This window comes from Esox lucius, chromosome 25 (assembly GCF_011004845.1).
Source record: "Esox lucius isolate fEsoLuc1 chromosome 25, fEsoLuc1.pri, whole genome shotgun sequence".
Taxonomy (NCBI): domain Eukaryota; kingdom Metazoa; phylum Chordata; class Actinopteri; order Esociformes; family Esocidae; genus Esox; species Esox lucius.
Window position 1 is genome coordinate 8,786,002 of NC_047593.1, and position 23,623 is coordinate 8,809,624.

General features: G+C 47.3%; 1 protein-coding gene across 2 annotated transcripts; it reads left to right on the top strand.

Moving 5' to 3' along the window:
• On the top strand, positions 1–21,488 carry zdhhc5a (zinc finger DHHC-type palmitoyltransferase 5a). Of its 2 annotated transcripts, XM_029118290.2 has the most exons (13): positions 1–474; positions 3,377–3,430; positions 7,284–9,869; positions 10,712–10,833; positions 11,032–11,189; positions 11,441–11,613; positions 11,773–11,875; positions 12,616–12,707; positions 13,382–13,508; positions 13,654–13,774; positions 13,997–14,109; positions 16,387–17,426; positions 18,336–21,488. In XM_029118290.2, the coding sequence occupies exons 3-13, from the start codon at positions 9,709–9,711 to the stop codon at positions 18,562–18,564; spliced, it is 2,439 nt and encodes an 812-aa protein (XP_028974123.1). In that variant the 5' UTR covers positions 1–474; positions 3,377–3,430; positions 7,284–9,708; the 3' UTR covers positions 18,565–21,488. The 2 variants fall into 2 exon arrangements, with proteins under 2 accessions (XP_028974123.1, XP_019899451.2); XM_020043892.3 differs by lacking the exon at positions 3,377–3,430.
• Positions 21,489–23,623: the final 2,135 nt, after the last annotated feature.

A 23,623-nucleotide genomic window follows, 5' to 3' on the forward strand; every position in this document is an offset into this window, starting at 1 on the left:
TTTCGGATATGCTTGTACTAGACGATGGGGTGGACCTCTGAGCTCGGTAGGTGCTGAAAATATGTATAGACTTCGAGACCCTACTACAGTACCTTCCGCTATTTCTGAAGATATCGTTCGTGTCTTGGACTAAAAAAGACATAAACGTCTTCTCAACTAATGCACCGAAGACCTCGACCGGTGATAAAGAACAAACAAATGGTTTTAGAGACTTGTTATCTTTAAAAGGCGTATACCAAAATGGAGAAGAGAAATGTAGATAGCTAACTGTCTATAGTCAGTAGTAACGTTTGCTAACGTAGCTCCGTTACCTTCTAGCCAATTAGCGAAAACTGTGAGAAGACCCAACTCCAAAGCTTTATATGGAGATTTAAAAAGGTTACCCTGAATCCAATCTATCCGAGGAAGACATCAACGTTTTTGGCTTTACCGTTTACAGACGGACCCGGTGGTGTGGATCTTTAACTACTGCAGGTACAGTAACGTTAGCTAGCTACATGGCTAAATAGCCAGGTATGTCAAAATGAATCGAAAGTTGCGGTAACTTTCTGAAGACGCAATTGGAATTAGAATACTAATTACTGGCTACTCATTTAGTAATAGGATCTATATTGGTATAACACAGAATGTATATCATTGATGGTATCTAAAGTTAGCTGGCTTACTATAGTAGCTAACTCCAACGCCAAGACATGTTGCCATTGGAAAGCTTGGTAGCTAATACCTACCTTTCGAGTACCACCATTAGCGGCTTTCTAAAACTAGAAGCTACTAGCTAGCTATATTTTAACAGGGGGCGGTAGTTAGTCAATTCATGGTTAAGCTAGCAGACTCACCTAGCCAACAATATATGCCTTATTGTCGATTTAAAGTTGTTGACTAGCTGTCAACAATATTCTTACAGCTAAACCTCGATATGCAGTGGCTCATATATGTATAAATGGTAATCTCGAAAATATATGTATTCGAGTAAGGGCCGTCTGAACACATCGGTCTATGCCGGTATGTCGACCCCAGATTTGAATGTTTCCTTTATCAGCCAGTCAACACAGGGAGTTCGGGGATTCGCTTTGAGGCCTGGAGAGAGTGAGAGGAACCGCAGCGATACACACCCAAAAATATTACAAGGAGAATGGGCTAAGGAAAAATACATTGGAAGTGGCTCAAGATCACCCTTTTCACGAAACCTGATTACAAATTAAGTAATTCGAGCTTCCGTTTCATATTTGGCTGGCTTGTATATTTTTCGTATATTACCCACCAAATTGTCTTCCTTGATGTTTTTTTTCTGGCTACAAGGGATAGAATATTTAGCTACCCCTTTATAATCATGGGATTACGTTAAGTTCACTGACTGTAGTTGGATGACGGGGAACCATACACAGTTCGAGGTATTTTCCATTTTCAAAATAGGTTAAGTATGTGATTTTAAGTTTAACAGCTATTGCTCCTCTGGCCACGCACCTCATTCTGCATGGTTCTCACCCAGTAACGTAAAATGATTGCATTCTGCACTTGACGTCTGCCTTGCCAAACCAGATAACCGACTGGTGTAAGGTTTGTATCCTGTAGGAGTGTGCACGCATGATGGCCGCCTCCGCTTCAGTATTTATTTCAATAGATCATTGTTAGACCTTAACCTCATATTATTATTTATTTTTTTGCATGGGTCTATTTTTTTGCAGGCACGTGGGACACGTTTGCAGGATGATTAGTTGACAGTGGATATGATGCAAATGAGCTTTAAGGGTGGTGAGGTCAGGCCAAGACTTCCTAGCGTTGTCTCATTTGTTTAAAGTACATCCTAAATCCTCTGTTCTTCATCCTGGGTGACCCATAAGCCAGTAAATGGTCGAGGAGAAGCCTGTTCTTTAGTGGGCTGGTGCACAAGAGTTGAATTTTATGATGGACGCTTGTTTGTTTTTTCCTACCCCAGAAGTTTGAAACTTTCAACATGCACCTCAAATCATTTTTTCAGTGTAGAAAAGCTTTTATGCCGCATGTTAGAAACAATTATTAATTTATTTCACAACTAAATTAGTTTATATTATTGGTTGCATTTATTTTGGGATCCACTGCTGTAAATGCTATTTGGTTGGTGCTCAAGTGGAGAAAGGCAGAGTCATCTCATGCAGTGTCCTTTCTCGAGCAAATTCACACTCTTTGAGGCCCTTCTTTTTCAAAAGAAGCCCAAAGAGGGGACGGGATGGATGAGTCGGCGAAACTGTTTAATAAAGAGACATAAAAGTATTTCAGAGATGAGAAGTCAAATGTATCAAAGTTGAGGGCGTGGAGACGAGGAAGCTATTCAAGAATATTGAGACACCCCCCCCCCCCCCCCCCCCCCAAACCTGTCCTGATGAATGATTCACTTTCCAGAAGCCAACAGACCTATTAGTCGGGTGCTGGTGCCAGCTCGGGCCCGGTGCCAGGTGGATTTCGGGCTCTGTGGTGCGACTCCTCGCTCAGGGCTTCAGGCCTCTCTGTCGTGCGATCGTGACTCTGACTGAAGGCTGAGTTCATTCGAACGCAAATGCACCCCCCCACCTTTTCGCGCGGCCCAGGCCCCACCCTGGTCCTGGAGGAGTTTGTCTGATCAACGTATTAATGTGAGGCCTTTGCTGCTGCTCGACTGGTGGTCGGCTGGGTGCTCCTGAAGACAGTGAGGAGATGCCCCCCTGTGTTCATAAGTGCGCTCTGTTGCCTTGGTACAGCCGGGTGAGATACGACAGAATGCACCCGCCAGTCTGCATTGCCTTTGTGGGCGGGGGGCGGGGGGGTGGTTTCCCTTCCGATGTTTGCTATTTCTCTAGTCTGTGTGTCAAGGCCTCCCTTGTGGTAGCGTTTGTTGGAACTGAGGTCAGGTGTCTCTGTGGAAACCATCGGAAGACAAGACGGTAGATTTCAAACCCTGAGACACAGCAGTGTGAGGAAGTCTGGTAAAGCACACTCGCCAGACGAGACCGGTGTTTGTGCTTTCATGTTATTGGGAGTAGAAACACACCCGTCCACAGTTGTTCAGCTTATAATCGTAATAGGAAACTTCCATTTTCGGCAGGTGTTTTGGGTAGCTGAATCTGTCATTGCTACAACCATGTGAATCTGCACTAAATGACACGCATTACTTCCCCCCCCCCCCCCCCCCCCCCATAATGATTATATAATTTGCTGTGTTTATATTTTTAGTTATTTCCCACAAGCTCTCATCCAGAGCAACTTCAAATTAGCTGATTCATTTTACAATAAGCTGGACAACCACACAACACATTAGTAGTAATTACACCTTATTCAAAGAATTAGCCATCAGCAATGTCGGTGCTAGAAGTAAGCTTAAAGTAAACAGAATAAAAACCAGAATACACTTCTCTCCCCTTAGATAACTTCTACTCTGCTAAGGATAGTGACTGGGATCCAGGATGTCTTGGGCTGAGTACGTGTTTTACTACTAAACCGTCTTCGGCCTGGTTGTTGAGCAGACTCGTATTCAACAGCCAGGTGGTGGTGCTGGTGGTGGTTAGCCCACTCGCATGAAAAACTGAGCATCTAACATCTCCCCCATCTGCCGTGTCCTCATAGATGCGGGACAGCCTCAGAGGGTACTCCTGTTCAGCGGCTGCGAGGAGCTGTGTGGCTTTTTGCTTTGTTTGTCGTTCAGCGCGTTTTAAGCACCATTATGTACTCCGCAAGAGTCCAGAGGCGATTTCTGTAAGGAGCCACGAAGAATGAACTTCCCTGATCCCCATGGGGCCGAAGCGGGGTTGGGTCAGTGAGGTGGTTGGTGTGGAATGACGTCTTAAGAAGGCAGAGATCTGGAATTCGGTGCACTGGAGCAATGACGACGTGGAAGACGCGCTAACGCGCTCCGTCTATTGGGTCTCATACATTAAACATGCTTGCGTCACCCGTCTGCCGTCTAATGCTGCAGTGTAGTTGAGTGTGCTGTTCAAGGAGGCCATCAGCTTGTTTCTGTGCTAGTGTGCATATTAGCTCGCCCCCCAAAATGGACTGGCTTTTACTTCCAAAGTGGCTTTGACATGGGGAACGTACATTGCCAAAGTAGTGAAATAAACTATCGGACGTCAACAGTAAACATGACACAACCGCTCACACTCTCTTTCTTGGCCCTTGGCTTGCTCTCTCCCTTCGGCTTTCTCTCAGCTTTGTTCTCGGTGTTGAAAGCAGACGATCGTCCCTAACAGGCGTTCACCCCCAATTCATTACATCCCGCCTCCTCAAAGCCCATCTGAGGAGATACGGACGGAGCCTGTCGGATCGGTACCTTGGATCCCGTCCCTTGTTGTAATTTGAGTGGGAGGGTGAGAATTGAGGAAAATGAAAATGGTCCCGAAGCCAAGACTCCTGGAATCGTGAAAGACACCACAGACTCTAATCCATCAAGACTGAATTTAGAACACAGGCCAGGTTAGGGATCTGTCCTTCCTCCAAGTTGGTTGATGACTATCGCGTTAACGCAAGTGTAAGCTACGTTCATAACGTACTGCTCTCACCGGCCTAGCCTCGTTTTCAATCCGGACCAGTGATTAGGGAGTGCCTTTAAAACTCGCGGGCAAACTCCTCGTCCATGCCTGCTCCCATTGGTGTCTAGTCATCCCTCAGTGCCCTGTAACCATGTTAATCATCAGACGTATTACATGGGCAACCTTTAGGCTGGGGGCGACCTTCTGTTCACTCTGTCGCACATGTAATATGTGAAACATCAGGTTTTGATTGACATTAGTTTCTGTCCTCGACAACCAAATGAGTTGTACCCGTGTAGGGAGTCATGTACACACCCATGGCTGTTGGAGCTTCTCTGGCGATTAGGCAATCATCCATTCGCATGGTGCATTCAGTCAGTCTTGCGGTGAGTTTGTGTGTGTTGCAAATGTTATCTCTCTCTACATCTCAGTACTGTGACAGCCGGAGTCAGAGAGACCCTTCTTCCTGGCAATGGACAAAAGATTGTACTGCTTCAAGCTAACCATCCGTTCTGCGTCCCCAGTGATTGCCCTATTTCCTATGTCCTACACTATTTTTGAGAAGGGACCTGGTCAGAAGTAGTACACTATGTAGGGAGTAGGATGTCACATCAGTTCTGGCCGGGGCTCGCCGAAACGCACCGCCATCGTCAAGCCATTGAACTGTAGACCAAACGACCCATACGTTTTCACCTCATGTTCAATTTGGCTTACAATTTGAACAGGATTAACACGTCCTGACTGGGGCTGTGGGGTTTGTCTTTGGTCTAGTCAGGAAAACTGAGGCCATTGGAAGGTAGCCCAAAGGAGTGGGAGGGGCCTAGGCTATATATTCCAGACATGCCAGTGATTTCATATTGCAGAGTCGACGGCTGCTGTCCTGTCTTCCCTCACTCGCACTCCACTCCTCCTGTCCAAGATGGGCTGTACGTTGACCCCAGAAAGGGGAGGGAAACGTGAGTGGAAGATCAGTCATAGAATATGGTCCCGTGCACAGACTGAGCTGCTTCACGCTACCGTTAAAGGATGTGGGTTCTCAGCTTCTGCCCGAGGGGTCGTTCCGACCGAGGTCACCTGCGCTTCATCCCAAATACTACCCGAGGCCTTTTATAGTACCCCGCTTTCTTATGTCCGTGATTCATTCAGGTCATTGTTTAGTCAGCCGCAGTTCCTCTTGGTGCGTTGTCATAGTCCTTAGGCACGTCTTAGGCCGACGTTTTCAGAACGCCGTGCGTCGCGAAAAAGCCAGCGTCTCGTCGGACCAGTTCTGTTAGTTCCTGGTTCGGTCTGCCTTCTTCCGTTTAGTGCCCTAGTCAATACGACACTTGGAAGAACGTGCGGTGCTGACAGTTGTCGCTCCATTGCGCCTGCGGTTTCCCTTTGCAGGCTGAGACACGTCAGTCGCCAACTCATCCGTTCACGTCTTTTCACATCGGCAGTTTCGCCAGTGGCACAGTGAGTGAAGCTATACTGACGAGGCTGACCGAATTGAGTGGAAGCAGAATCCGTGGATCCGTTCCTGCCTGGTGTCGACAGTACAGGCCGGTGGTGTGAATGGGTCTCTGGCACACATTAGGGTCCCTTGACACCAATCGAGTAACGTTTAAAGCCACTGAACGTTGTCACCGACTATGCACCTCTTCTCGGCTAACCTTTCGCCACAAATGCTTCCAGCGGGGACAGTAAGCCCCGTCACGAATGTTTTGTCTCGGCGTGCTTCCAGGAGAGTTCAGTTTACATCAGACACAGTCCACAGACGTCCGCCCAGTAGGGAGCGGGTGTGGTGACAACAGCATGTCTCCAGGCATGCCTGTCCCTGTGGAATGATTCATGCACCTAGGAGAGTCCAGGTTTTGAAGCGTTATGGCCGATCTAAGCAAAGGGAGGGGGGGGGGGTTCCGACCCGGTTCTAGTTGGGTGTAAAATATACACGTTTGTAAAAAGATCAGTTTCTCAGATAAAAACACGAGTCTGTCAGGAAAAAAACTGTAAATTCTTGCAGTGATTCTTGCACTCGTTTCTGGCTGCCAGTATAGATATCTGGACTTGTTACGACAAATGAACCAAATCCGTTCATCCCTTCCATGCCTTTCAGGTGTGGGGGCCCACGTCATCCGTTTGACAGCCAGACGTCCAGCCCCTATACGTCTGTATGGCCATCTGGTAGTGCGGTGTCAGAGTTGGATGAGTAGGAAAACGGTCGTGTCTCAACCACCTCACGCCACTCGAAACCGGCGACAGAAAGCAAGATCGTTCTTGTTCCCTGGCTCTTTTTTTTTTTTTTGATGAATCCCCAGAGGCCCAACGGCCTATCTACCTGACAGGCTCGCACTCCCTTCAGAAAATGTTTTTAGGGATTTGTTTTTAGGAGCTACTAGAATTATTCGCTGGATGAGGTAAAAATGTATTGGCTGCCGAGACGTGGTCGACACGCGCACACGGACTGCCTGCTATCTTCGGAATGTAGTTCTCCACCATCTCACCTCGTTGTCAGTGACAACTGCAGATAACGGATACACGCAACGTCAACAGTCATTCTTCCTGGGCTAGTTATTGTTTGATGTTAGGTCACACAGATGCACTTGAACTTGAGCAAGAAGGGCCCCTCGAAACGTGCATGATCTCACGCATGCGCCGATTTGTGCCCCGTGTCCTCAAACACTCGCGGTCCCCACTTATTTGAAGGCTAACTGAGGTGTCGACTTTTTACACATTCAGGCTGAAATGTATTGTCTTACATAACAAACATGTTTATCACTCTCCCTTTCTCCCCCTTTCCCTCTCTCCTGTTACTCCTCCTCCCAGGCCTCCCCTCCCTGTCTGTAGTCATCTGGAGGCCGCGCCAGACGTGTCTGAATCCGGAGGAGCGTCGCCAGCCACGCTGCAGGGTTGTAAAGGCTGAGAACTCTCCTTTTTGGAAAACCTGTTGGATTCAAATAACCCTTTGTGGATTGTCGTTTGTCTCGGACAAAGAGACACTCGGAGTCAGACGCTGACTCAGACAGTAGAGACAGAGAAACTAACACAGACCGACACGCTCTCTGTCACACAAAACGCACACCTCCGGAACATCGCTACAGAGCGGCAGAGAAACGTTATCTCGCACGCTCCCAAGACCAAGAGCCAGTCCCCAGGGGCCGCGGTGGGAAGGTCTGAGCCCCTGTTGGTGCACTCCACTGGGGAAAGGAAGTGAAGGAATGGCCTTGGGAGTCCCGGGGGAACAGGAATGTCTGGCCAGCTGCCTTTGTCAGTGAGACTGAGGCTTATGTAACTAGCAACCCTCCTGGTCTTCCTAGGCTAGCTAACACAACTGTGCCTTGGGTTTTTGCTGATGTGAGGGAGGAGCACCCGATCAACCCCCCGCCATTCGGGGAAAGCGAGGCCTTTTACTTTACCGGCCTCCAGCCTTCGTCTCTGAGCTCCGCCTCATGTTGTTTTTTTCCTAAGGGTTTTTCGGGTTCGTTTCTTCTTTTCTGTGTGGATTCCCACCCCCCCACCGTGGGTGTAGTTTGGGATATGTCCCCCCTAAAGGGCACCTCCATGTTGCTGAGACGCCCGCGATCTGACCCACGCGGTGTCAGTCCTCGCCGTCGCGCACCTGTAGTGGGTGGAGTCGACCGCTGACACGCCCCGTTCGTCACCGATTGGCTCAGGGATGCCCAGACCAGGACGAACAAAATCAGAGCGTCCGCCTGTGAACACACTGACGTTTTCAAGACGATTTTTGGCCTGAAGGGAAGCCATTCATTAAGGTTGCTATCTGACTTCCAGATCGGTTTGTTGGGCCGCCTTCTGTACCTCCTGTCGTGTATTGATTTTGGCTCTCCTTTTGACTTAGTTGAGAGACAATCTGTCGGCCATGGAGTCCACTTAATTGCCACTCCCCCGCCTCTTTTCCTCGTTTCTGATTTGCAAATCGGCCACCTGTTTATGCGCCCGGCCCAAGTTTAAGTGGTTTCCAAACTTCCTGTCAAAGCACACGAGACCCGCTTAAGATAGACTCTTCGAAATACCTAAAACCTCCTTCGCCTATAACCTCGTATTCCAGCGCTACCTCCACATTGCTCCATGTTCTTAGTACACCTCCCTAGACCCCGGTTGGGATAATCTAGAGGCCGAACCGGACGTAGAAGCTGGCTGACGGGACCATCTGCCATCATCTTAGTCGGAGGGGAAACTTACTTGACCTGAATGTCATTGAACCGAGCTAGAGAATTTTTGGGAAGTTTAAAGTTATTGGTTTGGGATTGGACACGGAATGTACTGCAGGTTAACCAAAGCGATCTGTTCCATCGTCTGAAGTGAACATTTTTAAGATCCCAAAGTTTTATTGTTTTCTATTATTGTGTAGGGAAAGACTACAGTTATACGGCTTCACCAAATCATATATGCTTTTCTGAAATTTATTTTATATTTTTTAAAGGGAGGGCCCTTTTTTTATTATCTGTACCAAAACAGTCAAGCCATAGCATTGGATCGTAGAACCTTCACATTTTGTAATATATTCCCCTCTTGCATGTGCACATTTTATGGTATTGCTTTAGAAATTATATATCAAAATATTTTTTGTTTACATACACTGCAACCCTTTAAAGACTTGAGAACACTCCAGCGGGTCTAAAGTCACAGCCTTGAGATTTCAACCCAAAATTCACCTGAGGTTGTTGTTCTTGCTGTATATAAGCCAGTCATTCAAGCATAAAGCAGGGACACCTCAATATCGTCAGAGAACCTCTGTAAATACTGGACCTCGTAATCTTCCAGCCTGTTTACCTGTCTGTTCTCTGAGACAAAGGCATTACATTGGAGGAGCTTTAAGCCTCTTGGAGCTGTCCGAGGCCATCTCGATCAAATACCCTCCTGTCTTATTCTCCTCACACACCGAGGCCAGAGGTGAAATTGGATAGATATCCCCCTAAGCAAAGGGATACTTGTTTATTAAACAAGGTTTAGGTAGGACGTGTCTCTCTCTTCATCCCCCCTCTCTCCAGTGAACATGCAGAGACGTCGGTCTTCTCTGGTCCTGGTCCGCTTGAGAAGGGGCCTTCCCTGCCTCCCCCTCTAACCCCTACCCCCTCCCCCCAAATCTCTCTCTGCCTTTCCCTTAATCTCTTGCTCTCTATCCGTAATCCCTCCATCCACCCACGCACCCTAAACAAATCCCCCCCCATTATCCCCCCCCCTCGGGTGGGGTAATTCCGCCCCTCCCCTGCACCCCGCCCCCCACACTATGCCGGGCGGCAGTAACAGCGGGGGTGTGGGCGCCCCCCCCTCGCCGCCACATGCCGCTGCCTCCGCCCCGTCCCGGCCGCTGCGCCCGTCCCGCTACGTGCCCGTCTCCGCGGCGACGGCCTTCCTGGTGGGGTCCACTACGCTCTTCTTCTGCTTCACGTGAGTACCCGCCCGCCACACACACACTCCTTGTCTGTGGTATGTCATGGTTTTTGTGCGGCGCCGATTCAAACCTCTCTAATTAGGGCAGAACGTCAGGCGTCGAGACTGACACTCAAGGACTGCGCCAAAGTGTGTGTGTGTGTGTGTGTGTGTGTGTGTGTGTGTGTGTGTGTGTGTGTGTGTGTGTGTGTGTGTGTGTGTGTGGTCGGTCAGACAGGGCCATTCGACACGTCTTCTGTCAGTCTGTGTAGCGACCTGTCAGGTCACAGCTCCACTCCAGCTTACAACCAACACTGCCCTGGAAAGTAGGCCAACATCTGTCTGCTTTAATAAAGCGCTGTCATCCTGTCTGTCTCTGTTTCTCGCTCTTTCTCGTTTTTCTATCGCTCTTCCCATCTCTCGTTGTATGCTCTCTGATTTTACTCGGTGCCGTCGGAAAATGGTTTGATTATCAAGACAAACGTTTGGCCTTTTGAGGAATCTACCCGCTACCACTTTCGCTCTCGGTTAGGATGTTGGCCTGTTGTCTGGGCAACACGTGGTCCCTGTGTGGGTCACAGTGTTCCCATGGCGACGAGACCAGCTCTTCCCAAACAGACACTGGGGTCCTTTTTGCGTCTGCCGTTATAAAACTCCCTCATTAAAATGGTGGACCCCGCCACTCTGCCTATAAAATCAAATTCCACGACAGCCCTCCTGTGAGTAATACTGAAGAGATGTTCTTTCATTGCCCTGGTGCGTGCAGTGAATGGGCTTTGGTATGGTTCTTGTTACAACCCCGGACAAATGATCCAATCCCCCCCTCTGCCCTTTTGTCTCCCCCTCGGTCACCACTCCAGTTGCCCGTGGCTGTCGGAGCAGTTCTCGGTGGCTGTACCCATCTACAACGGCGTCATCTTCATGTTTGTGGTGGCCAACTTCTGCATGGCCACCTTTATGGACCCGGGAATATTCCCCAGAGGTGGGTGTCCTTCACGGTGGTCCGGCAAGGGACTCGTACAGCCACGCGTTTCTGTGCTTCTGCGCGCGTTTGCTTCTGTGTGTGTGTGTGCGCGCGCGCACCTGCGCTTCTGTGTGTGTGTGCGCGCGCGCGCCTGCGTGGTTCCGTGGGTGCACGCATGTGTCGTTGGTAGTGTGTTAACGACGTCTGTCATTCCAGCGGAGGAGGACGAGGACAAGGAGGATGATTTCCGCGCCCCGCTCTACAAGACGGTGGAGATCCGTGGCATCCAGGTCCGGATGAAGTGGTGCTCCACCTGCCGCTTCTACCGACCGCCGCGCTGCTCCCACTGCTCCGTCTGTGACAACTGTGTGGAGGTACGCACGCACGCACACACTCTCACCCACAGAAACACACACTCTCACCGTCTCCCATACACACCATTAAGCTGGACCCCCAGTGACACACACTCTTATCATTAGAGTAGTTCAATTAAAAAAAGCCTTAAATTAGCAGCGTCCGAAGCTTCTCAGCGCATTGAAATGGTTTTAACATCACCTGAAATGGTTTTAACATCACCTGAAATGGTTTTAACATCACCTGAAATGGTTTTAACATCACCTCCCAGGACTTTGACCATCACTGCCCGTGGGTGAACAACTGCATCGGCCGGAGGAACTACCGCTACTTCTTCCTGTTCCTGCTGTCCCTGACGGCCCACATCATGGGGGTGTTTGGCTTCGGCCTGCTCTTCATCCTCTACCACACCCAGCAGCTGGATCTGGTCCACTCCGCCGTCACGTATCCTTGTTCTGTCCCGTTTCCCGCGGGCTCGTATGTTAGCGTCGGCGTTTAGCCGCCGACGCCTCCGTTGGTTGAGGCCAAGCATGCCCCTGTCACCTGTGATACGGTGCGCCGCGTCCCCTCTGATGGTTGTCCCCTTAACCCCTCGTGTCCCAGCATGGCTGTGATGTGCGTGGCCGGGCTCTTCTTCATCCCAGTCGCCGGACTGACCGGCTTCCACATCGTACTGGTGGCCCGTGGCAGAACCACCAACGAACAGGTACTGCACGCCAACCCGCAAACCGCCGTGCTGGAACCACTGACTTCTTCTGGACGTTTGACTGGGGAATGTCCTGGAAACTATAAGCCTGTAACGGAATTGGCCAATTTAAACAGAAGATGAGCTTTCTTCCACAAATGGGGATTATTTTTAAAGAACATCCCCATATACCTTGACAAATAGACACGCAGGTCAGGTGAAAGCAAACTTTATTCGTCATTTACACAGGACCCAACAGGTCTTTGGTGATGAGAAAACGCTCCCGGTCTCATTTTAGGCCGTCCTCCTCTTCAAAGAGCAATGTAGAGCCGCTGTTTGTTTTCAAGCCAACACTCTGCCCTAAACCCACTGGGAAAACAAAAAGCCACGCTGCTATCCAATGTGTTTTGGTTCTCTCTTGTTGGCGTGTTTCTTAGACGGGCCGAAACGTTTTAATCTCCTCAACGGCCCCGCGATAATCCTCCAATTTTTTAAATATTTTATTTATCCCTCCATCCCCTGCCTCAATGAAAATGTACAGCTGGTAATCTTATCAAGGAAAGGGAGTAATCCTCTATCCTGCCCTCCCCCTCGACCCAACCCGTCTCTCTTTTCCTGCCCCCCCCCCCCCCTTTGATTTGGCGACGCTCCACATTTTATGTTTACGCTTCGAATGTGTTGTGGATGTGCGATTGGTGAGATTGTCCGAGGACTCACTAATCAGGCCTCCTCTTCTCTCGCTGTCTGTCCGGTCTCCCCAGGTGACGGGGAAGTTCAGAGGAGGAGTGAACCCCTTCACCAACGGCTGTTGGAAGAACGTTTCTCATGTGCTCTGCAGTTCCCAAGCGCCCAGGCATGTCTCCCCGTCTGTCCCCATGTTAGGAGTTTCTCTCCCCTCTCTGTCTATGGGGATGCATTAAGTCTGTCTTATCAGTTCCAACATTATCTGTGTCTGAAACATTTGTGCTCAATCAGTGGGACGTGTTTCCCAAAGTTGCCCTCATAGTGTTCACCGGTCAGACTGAGTGCAAGGCCGTAGATCGTAAAGAGTCCAAATTGACCCGCGACTGACCTCTATTTGGGTGCGTTTACGCCGTTTGGTTAGATGAAATCCACATTGGCCGTGTTCTCGCCAATTTGTTTGTGCGCGTAGTCAGAATCCGAGCAAAGTTGATGCTTCTATTTTCATTCCTGTTTACTCTAATAGGGTTTCACACTGCACAAATTCTACCGGACCCAATTTTGTCAACAAAAAAAACGTGTGTTTGGAAATGTCTTTCACTCATTGGGCCAAAACACTAAGGCAGTCTGCTCGAGAGGAACCTGTCTTAAACCTATTCACTAAGCCCCCTATTGTTGAGAAAATCAGTAGAGAGAAACGGGCGAGGGTCTAGCCCTCCATTAAGATTAGACTCCTGATCTGGTTTTATCTTAACCTTCTTGGGTATGCCACGTGGCGTCGAACGCTGGATGGTTATTTCCCCCGTCGCCCGTCTTGTAATCATTCTGTGCGGCGTTCACGGGCAGGTACCTGGGCAGGAAGAAGCAGCTCCACAGTGTGACGGTCCAGCCGCCCTTCCTCCGGCCACACCTCACCGACGCCCAGCTGGCCGCCAAGGTCCTGGACAACGGCATCCAGGGGGACCTGCACCGGGTACGACGGCCCCGGGGGGGACGGGAGCGCCCCTGTGCACCAACGCAAGCTGACACTTCTGCGTACAGACCAAGGCTGACACGCCCAATCAAATATTCATTTTTCTCTCTCTCCCCGTGTGTCTCTCTCGCTCTGTCTGTCGCAGTCTAAAAGTAGTCTGGAGATGATGGAGAGTCAGTCATGTGACGCCGAGCCCCCCCCTCCCCCGAAACCAGAGCTGAGGTATCCCGGCCTCTCCAGGGGCCCCCAGGGACCACACACCGAGGGTACAAGCACACATTAAACCCTTCCTTTGAAGCACACAGTCGTGCACTGTGGCCTGCGTTGCTCTACAACATGGCCAAAAGTGTTCCCTCCGTTTGGTGCCTAATGAGCACGACCCAGGTTGCTTCTGTAATGCGTTCTCGTTGACTGGCACAATACTATAATGTTTACGTGTGATGGTGGTTCTATACCTGGGTTTATGTGTTTTAACTCTTTCTCTGTAGAGAGTACTCTTCTGAACAAAGCTCCGCCCACTCCCACGATGTACAAGTACAGGCCGACCTATAGCAGCCCAGGAAAGAACCACACCGCCCTCACCCACGCCTATGCCAACCAGGTAATGCATGTATACACAACCGGTTACCCTAACCTGATGAAAGACGAACAAGTCCTAATTATAAAGTTAATTAAGCAAAAAATACCTAAAACATTTCTTGTTCATTTTTTAAGCTAATTGATCTAACATTGAATGTGAACGTCTATTAAATGAGCTCAATCAAGTATTTGAACATTTAGTATTGGGTTCTGTGTTCTCAGAACTTTTTGGATATGTTTGCATTTATTTTGTGTTTATTTGTTATGTCTTATGTCCCTTAAGATTTTTCTGCCAAATTTAGCAAATTTGAGGATGATCATAAAAATACAGGAAAATACAATATGGGGAAAAAAGAGCTGCATTCAATGAGGTTTTTTGACCAAACGTTTGACTTCAATACATTTGATCAATCTAGAGGCTCACATACTTCCCAAAAAGGAATGGTAGAACACTTTGCCCAATAAGTAAGTCAAATAGATTTTGTTTAATAGGATTTGCTCGATCTATTGTTTGTTGTTACAGTACATGAAAATCTAATCACAGTAGGTCCAGCTGTATGTCAGTCTTACCCGCCACTAATTAGCCCATGTCAACCTAGTCATGTAACACACACCGTTCCCTCTGGGCTTTATACTGTCCCAGCTGGGTACCTCATTGGCTGTCGCTCTTTAATCTTTTGATTTGTTATCATCTGTTAATGCATCCCTGTTTTTCCTGTTTCACTTCCTTTTGATTTGGTTACTCAGTGGCTTTCAGTTGATCACTATCAGTAAGTGAACATCGGAGTGTTTTGTGTCCTTTCATTTCCTTTGAGTGTGTCTTTATTTAGCAGAAATCCATCCCAGTGGTGATGTGTCTTTTAGCCTGTAGCTTCCCCCCACCCTGCTGTAGAATCTCATCTCCTATAGTTATCTTTGGTTTTGTGATCACAAAAGGACCCTTATAAAGTGTTTTATGTATAGAAGGCCTTGCGGGTGTATTCAGACCTCTGACCAGTTCTCTCATCTTACTGAATTACAAATGGTACGTTGGCATTTTTGTTCAGTTTCATATTTGAATTCAAATTCTTGTTAGGGGACGTAGGTTTTATGTAGCAGGATGTTTGTAAGAAAAGAAAATAGAAAATAGATCTCAAGATGCCGTTATATCTGAAATCCTGTTCTTTCTTACAGTCACCTTTAAATCTTGATTCGGATAATGGAATTTCAAAGTAGACTTGGGCATAGACCTGTATAGTTGGTTCACATCAAGTCTTTTTTTGGAAAGACATGTCGTCGTGATACTGTGGAAATACCCTTTCAAGTGTACCCAGAGTGACGCAGCTGTTAAAATCACTGCCTCGCAGTTTAGCTGCTTTGTTTTGCGGTTAGGTATTGTTACCTCTAGCCCATGTCGAGCTGAGCAGGCTGTGTGGTGAACTAGAACAGTATAGCGAGATGCCTACCGGACGACACATTTCCTGAACTTTGTATCTGCTATTGTGACGAGGCAACACCTTATTGAAAATGACAAAATTGTACAAGGAATTTTAAAAAGCTATGTGATTCACATAATGAACCCTGGTTTGTGTTAGGCCAAATAATTTTCTAAGCTTTGTGGTTGTATTTATCAATTCCACACTATAGGCAACAGTCAATGGCTTGCCTGTTTCACTTGAACCACAAGGGGGCATCAGAGAGCAGGAGCCTCCTCTGCAAAGAGTGCAGCAAAAACGCCTTCAAATGGCATACTATTCTCTATGTAGTGCACTACTTTTGACGTTGGTTCGTATTGCCCTGGAGCCAAGTAGTGGCCTGTGGACACTGCATTGACATTTAGGCTGCAGGCGGTTGGAAGAGGCAGGGAAAAGAGGCTTTTTCTTTTTAATGCTCTATTAACTCGAATGGTGTTATAGGCTTAACCAGGCCACAAATACATCCATTTCATTAACTCCTATTGTTTGACAGGGCACAATACGTTGCCACAGCCTGGCCACATTGTGTGTGTGTGTGTTGGCTTCCCACTGATGGATTAGCCAAGTATTTAGCAGTTTGACCTACAATCTCAATGTAGGATCCCCAGAGAAAAACGAAATAGTCCAGCTGTAGTAGGTGGGTTGATTTTTCCGCTGCGCTCCTAAATGCTCTGATTCGAGTCAGCGCGGTTTGCCTTAAATAGTTGTTGCCTTTCCTCATGTCACTCCTCTCCCTTTCATCGGTAGCAGCATAGATCCCTCTCCTGAACTCTCTTTCCGCCATGGGATTCAGTGACGGCCACACATTTAACACTGCTCCTTTCTTTCTCCTCTCTCCCTACCAGATAAGTCGAGGAGACAGCCTAAAGGAGTCGTCCTCCCTGCTTCAGTCCAGCCAGCAGCCTGGCTTCCGCTCTGAGCCCAGCCTGGATGGGAGAGAGGCCCCAGGGGAGAGGGGCGGAGCGGGACTGGGCGGGGACCGACCCGGAGGAGCGGGCTCAGTCGGCGGGGCACCAGGTTTGGGGGGAGGCGGCATTCCCGGCTACTCATTGGGAGGGCGCTCTTACCCTTCGTTCTCCGACCCCACGGTTCTGTCTCCTGGAGCGGGAGGGGCTTCCCGGTCGTCCAGCGTGCGTTCCGGCTCCGCCCACAACGCAGCGCCTGTTTCCGAGGCGACGACCTCCACGAGTTATAAGAGCCTGGCCAACCAAACGCCGCCGCGCAACGGGAGCCTGTCCTACGACAGCCTGCTCACGCCCTCCGAGAGCCCCGACTTCGAGCCGGCCGCCCCGGACCTGTCCGCCCCGCGAGCCCCCGTCCTGGGCTACTCCTCGCCCTACCTGTCGGCCCAGCTCAGCCAGCAGCGGGACGTCGAGCTCCACCAGCCCTCCGCCTCCTCTGTCTCCCTGCTGTCGTCCCCGCACCGCGCCCACTACCTCCGCGCCTCCTCCTCCCCCCCGCCGCCGCCCCTCCCCGAGAGGGAGCGCCTCCTCCAGGACCCGCACCACTCTCAGCCCCCGCCCTCGTCCGCGGCCCCCCACCCCCCCCACCACCACCATCACCACCATCACCACCACCACCACCACGGTAGCGGCCATTCCGGGTCCAGACCCCCGCGCTTCTCCCGCCCCCCGCTCCTGTCCGACTCGGCGGCCCCCCACCCCTACCCGTACCGCACCCGCTCCACGGACGCCCCCCCGGGCCCGTCCACACACCCGCCGCGCTCCCCCCACCCCCCGCCGCTGGGCAAGTCGCTGTCGTACTCGTCGGCGGCGGCGGCGGAGATGCAGTACCGGATGGTGCGCAAGGCGTCGGCTTCGGCCGGGGCGGGGGGAGGAGGCGGGGGAGGGTTGGGGGGCGGAGGAGGGGGGATCCAGGCGCCAAAGTGAGTAACGGCTCTGCTCTGCTCTATACTGACTGACTACAGCCTGCTGCCTCCTTCTCCTCCTTCTCTCCTCCTCCTCTTCCTCTTCCCAGGCTCCTGTGAGTTCCACTTCCTCTTTTATTTCTCTCCCCCCCCCCCCCACCCACCCATCTGTAGAGTCAGTCTTCTCATCGCTGCTTCTGTTTTGGCTTTTTATTTTTACCGCGCCGGTTGTTGCTTCATCTTGTCTGTCGGTGTGTCCTCACTCTGTCACTGGGGCCGTGTTCATCCCGCCACAACCGAACGGGTCTGTTAGGACGGGACCTACCTACCTGAAATTGGTCCAGTAGGATCTCCGTCCGACAGAAACGGTTAACAGCTAAAATGTTTTCCTTGGCGGAATGAATGCAGCCCCGTCTTTCTGAACTTGACGCAAAACGTGATTGTATTTTACCTGCGTTTTTGCTCTGAGGGCTTTGTGCTCTTTCATTGTGTGTCACTATTTATCACAGGCATTTGCCAAATGGCCCTCTGTACCATGCAGGGTGCCTCGTTTGAGCAGTGTCCATAACGGCCTCATAAAGGCTCTGGTGTATATTTGCATGCCTTAAAGGGTTATGGGGTCCATTTGGGGGTGTATCGTGTATTTGTATAAAAACAACAAAGATTTGATGATTCGTTATTTAAACTTTGGTTGTTTAAACAGAGGACTTCTGTTCTCCATGTCATGGTTGAGTTATTGGTGTGGTCATGGATTTGTTTCAGCTTGTCTGGTGGTCCTTGGTGCATGAATCCTCCTGCATGAACATGGAGTTATGTTTAGGTCCAGACTATGCATGATGTGGATTCGTCCTCTGTATTACCCTGCATCCTAAATGACATCCGTTCTTCCTCTCCAACTTGTCGAGTGATCCTCTTCCTCTTGTTCAGGGACGAGATCCAGATGAAGTCGTTCAGCCGGACGAACGGGCAGCCCAAGTCCTCCACCTCCTCCTCAGGCTCCACCCCCTCCTCTCCCTGCCACCCAATGAACTTGTCCGCTCGCCCCGGACAGGCCTATACCGGCCCTGGCAACACCCAGAGCCCCGCCCACAAGCCGGGGGGCGGGGTGAAGAAGGTGACTGGCGTCGGCGGGACAACTTACGAGATTTCGGTCTGAGTTTGACGGACGGCCGGGTCTAGCCGTGGGTGAAAGTGGTTGGTTCTGAGCTGGGGGGTTGGAGATGGACAGATGATTCCGCCTCTCATACTCTTCAAAGAGAGGAAGGCTCATGCTTTAATAAAGATGTTTTTAAAAGTGGATTGTCAAGAGTAAAAGTACACTTCTTGTTTTTGTTGCTGGTCTTCCTCTGCTATTGCAATGGACTTCCTGTCTCGTTCAGACTTCAAGTCATGGAACCACAGAACTCACATGGAGGAAATGGATTTAACTAATCACAATCAAGAAGACATTGCTTCATTGTCAAGTGTTGGGCTCTGGGCAATGCCAAAAGCAAAGCCAATCGTATGTCTTGAGGGGTGACAATCGGCCAATGGATGAGCAAGATGTACTCTGAAAGATTTACTGACAGTTTTGATTGGATTTGCCTTCATCAGATAGAACAAGAATATCAACATGTAAAGGAAAAAAGAAAATGTAGATTTCATTCATAAATGTGTAAATGATTCATTATTTGTACAGAATTATATGGTTCGGAATTTATGGTGATTTTCTGCAATTAGTGGCATTTTAAGGGGACTATTTGGCATGCTCCAGCCACTGTTGACCACTGTTTGCTATGGACCCGGCTGGCATTGTATGTTGACCAATCAGAAATGGAGATGCTGAAACTAGTGAACAGGAGGGTCAGAGACAAGGGTTAGCTGGCCTGCTGGGTCGATTCTTTAAAGATGGAGCTGTTTTTCTAAACAAAACTTCAAGCAATGGCCTTGAAAATAAAGGAGACAAATTGTTTTTTATCTTACGTATTTAATTTCTAAATGTTATTTTATATGAATGTGTATATATAAATACAACTGTTGTTAAGAGCAAGGTTTTTTTTTGTATGTACTGATGGGTTATCTGGTTTTGAGTTTCAGAGTTGTAACCAAACAACAAAAATCTTTTAACTAATTTTGATTAATGGCTGCACCTGCCAATCAGATGCTGAGTTTCAGTCTTCAGCCAAAGAAAAGGGCTGTACAATTATATGGGTCAGCTAATGGGAACCAATGAATTTTGAAGTCCTTTGACGCTACAATAACCACTTGATTTCTTGTGAGGCATAGTTCCAAAAATATCCTGTTGTGCTTTCTGATTGTTTACTTTTGTGATCTGGGTCTTAAATGGCATCCTAGTCAAGATATACTGCACTACTTTGGACCCATAGGGAATGACAGAGGTGTCTTGATTGTAGGCCTGCACGATTTGGATAAAATATTGAATTGCGATTTTTGTGACATTTTTTGATTTTCAAACATGGGTTTAGATAATCTCGCTTAAAAATAGGTTATATAAATCATTGCCTACATAATGTACTATTAAACTGAGTAAAAAATAATCAAAGTTATTGGGGGGGGTATGTTGACCATTTGCGTTGGTTGACCATTTGGATATTGTACATATTGCTGTCAATTTAAATTAGATAAATCGTGCAGGCCTACTTGATCAAAACAGCAGTTTTAGTGTGTACAATGCCATTAAGAACAATGCCATTTCACTACTTTGAAGTAGTCAACTGGGTGACTTTTACTGTGGGTTAAGGAAGGATCACACGTTTCTTTCTGGGTCATGAGGGATTCCATCTTGGTCATTAATGATTGACTCTAGGTGGCATTAAATCCGCAAACTTGGTCAAACCCAGATCTGTGGACCGGTACATCTCTCATGGAAAAAGTCCTACTCATTGCAGTTCCGCTTGATCCATTTAATTGTGATTATGCAAGTAACCTCCTGTGTCCGTTATTTAGCAGTTGGCACGTACAAAGTTCTCTCTGTTTTAGTCATACACATTTGTCGCCAGCTTTTGAAAGGTTAGTTACACATTTAAAGCTAGGAATGTCAGTATTATCTTCCCCACTAAGCCTACAAGCTGTTTAGGACACTTTAAAAAGGGACTGTTGCAAAAATCACAAATGAAAGCGGTGCATGTCATCTTTTTTTATATTAAATATGGTTGTCTTCGTCTGACGAATTTCAAGAACTTCCCAGTTCTTTGCTAATGAGTTGGCGTCTCTGACATTCTATCATTTTACATTGACTTTACACAATGTTAATAAATGCTAATTATTGCAATTGTTTGAGGCCCAACTTTTGAAAATTAAATTAAATTGCTAGAGGGACCATGTTATTTACAAACTTAAAACAATTATGTTTGGGTATTAGGTATCATAAAACAATACTTGATGTTAAATAAAAGTGAAGTTTCTAATGTTTTGGCCAGTCAGTCCCAAGAAGGCATAAAAATGGTTGAAAAATATTGTTCTAAGTAGTTGTAGCATGAGTCTTTTCAGTTTGCAAACTTTTATAAAAGAAAATTTTAAAAAGAGATTGCCTCAATGGCACTAGCCATGTGCTTGCTGGACACCATGATGGGACATTATGTGAAGATATCTCTATCAGTCTTTGTTTTGACCAGTGGCCTAACGGGAATCACGTGCCATTTCGGAAACAACCAGTGTTTTATTTTGTCAGTATATAGGCATCTCTGGTTGCCTTCTACTAGCTAACCTGTCGGAAAACTAGGGAGGTCCTCTGCTTGGGTGCAACTAATCCAGAGAGAGAAATAGATTTCTATCAATTGACTCCACGATGATGACTTGACCTGTGGGACGAACAGCTGGATAACAAATTCCAGTTAGCCTTGTATTTAATGTTTACGTTCGATGCTCCTTGCAAGATTTAAGGACAGTTTACAGGGCACTGTTTTTGACTGACAGTTTGTTCAGTCAGCAGCTAGAATCAACTGAAATGGGCTTGGACAAAAAAAAAAAAAAGTCTTCAAATGAGAGGACAAAAATGTTTAAATGCCATCAGGATCAACCAATGCCCCTGCAGATAAAGTTTAGATGACAAGGGACTTGGGTGTTTTCCATTGAAAAAAATATGTACTGTATAGCTCTGTGTGTGTGTGTGGGTGGGCGTGTGCGTGTGTGTTTGAGTATTGGTAATAAACTCTTTAAAACAAAAGGCACTCTGTCATCATTGTAGGTTAGGTTGAGTTGGGTCATGTCTGACAATGCAAAACAAAACGAGTAAGCAAGAACACTGCCCCTTAAAGGAGCACCTTAGATTGTGTTGATCATGCTTGAGAGACGTTTAGGGCGTTGACATTTGACTTACGATTGGCCAGGAGGAGCGAGGATGTGTTTTTGCACATCAAAAGCTCACATCAGTTGACTGGATTGAGGGTCGAGCAAGCTCTGAAAAAAACGTATGTAGTCATGTTTTGTTTCATTTCGGTAAGATCGCGCTACACGTACATTTTATAGGCAGTGGCGGTTGTCATTGATGTCTTTCAGCAGATATTGATAAATGTACAGGGGTTAAACGTTTCTCTGAATTCTAAAATACTGTAACTTTAAAAGCCTTCACTTCCTCCTCTGCCATAGGCCCACCCCCTCTTCACTCCGCGGATTTTTTTAAACTCCCTGATGTAGATCGTATTTTGCTAGCTAGCCTACTACAAAAAGCGGTAGCCTAGTAGTAGCTGGATATTATTGGTATTTTCATTTCTGTTGAAATACGTTCATGTAGGGATTGAAGAATGTATTTAGTAATTGCATTTTGACTACAGCAGTTTATCAGGACCTGGTCGGCAAATCGGTAAGTTAATTATGTTGCTCTGTGCCTTGTTTCGTGCTAAACAAACTGGGTATATGCTGCTTATTTTGGCTAGGTTATATTGTCGAGATCTTTGCCGTGGCTAGTAATCTACTGTAAAATGTATTTCCTACTCTTTACATTTGACTAGTTGCTATCGTTATAAAGACACATTACTTGAACCTTTCTTAGTGAAAACCATTCTTATTGAATTAGCTATTAAGAGCTCTATTCTATGAACATTTTGTACAACAAACGGTGGCACCCTTCATGTAAACCAGGTTTACTGAAAAGTAGAGAACGGCTGAATTTTTTATCTATTTCTACTGGTAAATGTGATATAAAGCTAACCTTGTCTTTTTAGTTATGTCTATTTGAAACTCCTATTGATTTGAGTCTTGTTAAGAATTTGCGTGTATCAGAATCTCTGAAGAAGGACGAGGCTTCGGTCGGAATGAAGATTTAACACAAAGATTTATTAATAGAAAATAAGTCAGAATACATGAAATACGCTGCAGCGGTAAAATACGTGTTTTAACCCGTGAGTCTCCACACCTATTTTTCCGAATTCTGTTTTACAATTCGTTTTGTTTCTCCCGCGCCAGGGGCGGTTACTTTTCACTCTCGTGAGAAAAAAACCTCCTTATTGGCTCTTCGTTGGCATGGTGACATGTTGGACGAATCTCGTTGTATTTTTCCTGTCGAATGAAGAAGGACATGCTCTACACTCTTTCCCCCTTGTGGTTATTTTCGGTCACAGATCAACAGATTCTTGCATACAGATGTGAAATATTTACAAAGTTACAGTAATTTCCATTATATTGTCCTAACCTAGACTAGAACATCAGGGGGTGGGAGACGGAAGGTTTCTTCCTGCTGTATGAGAGGCGGGTTCATTTGTATGTTATTTGTTGGGTTTTAATCCTGTACCTCTAAATAAGACAAAGGAAAATCAAGGTGAGTGTGAGACAGAAGGCTGTTTAGACCCATTAGCTAGAGAGGGACTAGGAGTGAGAATTACAAAAGCATGGAGTTTCAAACTTTGATGGTTATTGTATCCAATCATATTTTCTAACCTGGCTGCAGCATACAATTTAATAAAACAAAAACATAGAAATATATGGTTATTAAATCAGCATTATTTAAACTTAATTTATCTCAACAGTCTCCTATTGAAAACCTTGGCTTTAGACATTAACTGTATTGACATCTGTTACAACCATGTTACTCTTTTTAAACAGGGTTACTTTAAACGACCCGATTTAGTGGGAAGCTGAGATTGTGATTTTCGTCTACTGAAACATGTGTTCATGTTTCCTTTTTTTGCCAAGTAAACGCAAAGATAGAATAAGCTTGTCCAAATGACATCAGCAATGTAAATTATTGTTCTTAGATATGCCAGGGAAATGCAAATGTG

Excerpts from the sequence above, each read along its gene's own strand:
- zdhhc5a (XM_029118290.2), top strand. The coding sequence starts at position 9,709 with ATGCCGGGCGGCAGTAACAGCGGGGGTGTGGGCGCCCCCCCCTCGCCG. Across the intron at positions 13,509-13,653 it reads TCCAGGGGGACCTGCACCGG|TCTAAAAGTAGTCTGGAGAT; the intron begins GTACGACGGCCC and ends TGTCTGTCGCAG. Across the intron at positions 13,775-13,996 it reads CCAGGGACCACACACCGAGG|AGAGTACTCTTCTGAACAAA; the intron begins GTACAAGCACAC and ends CTTTCTCTGTAG.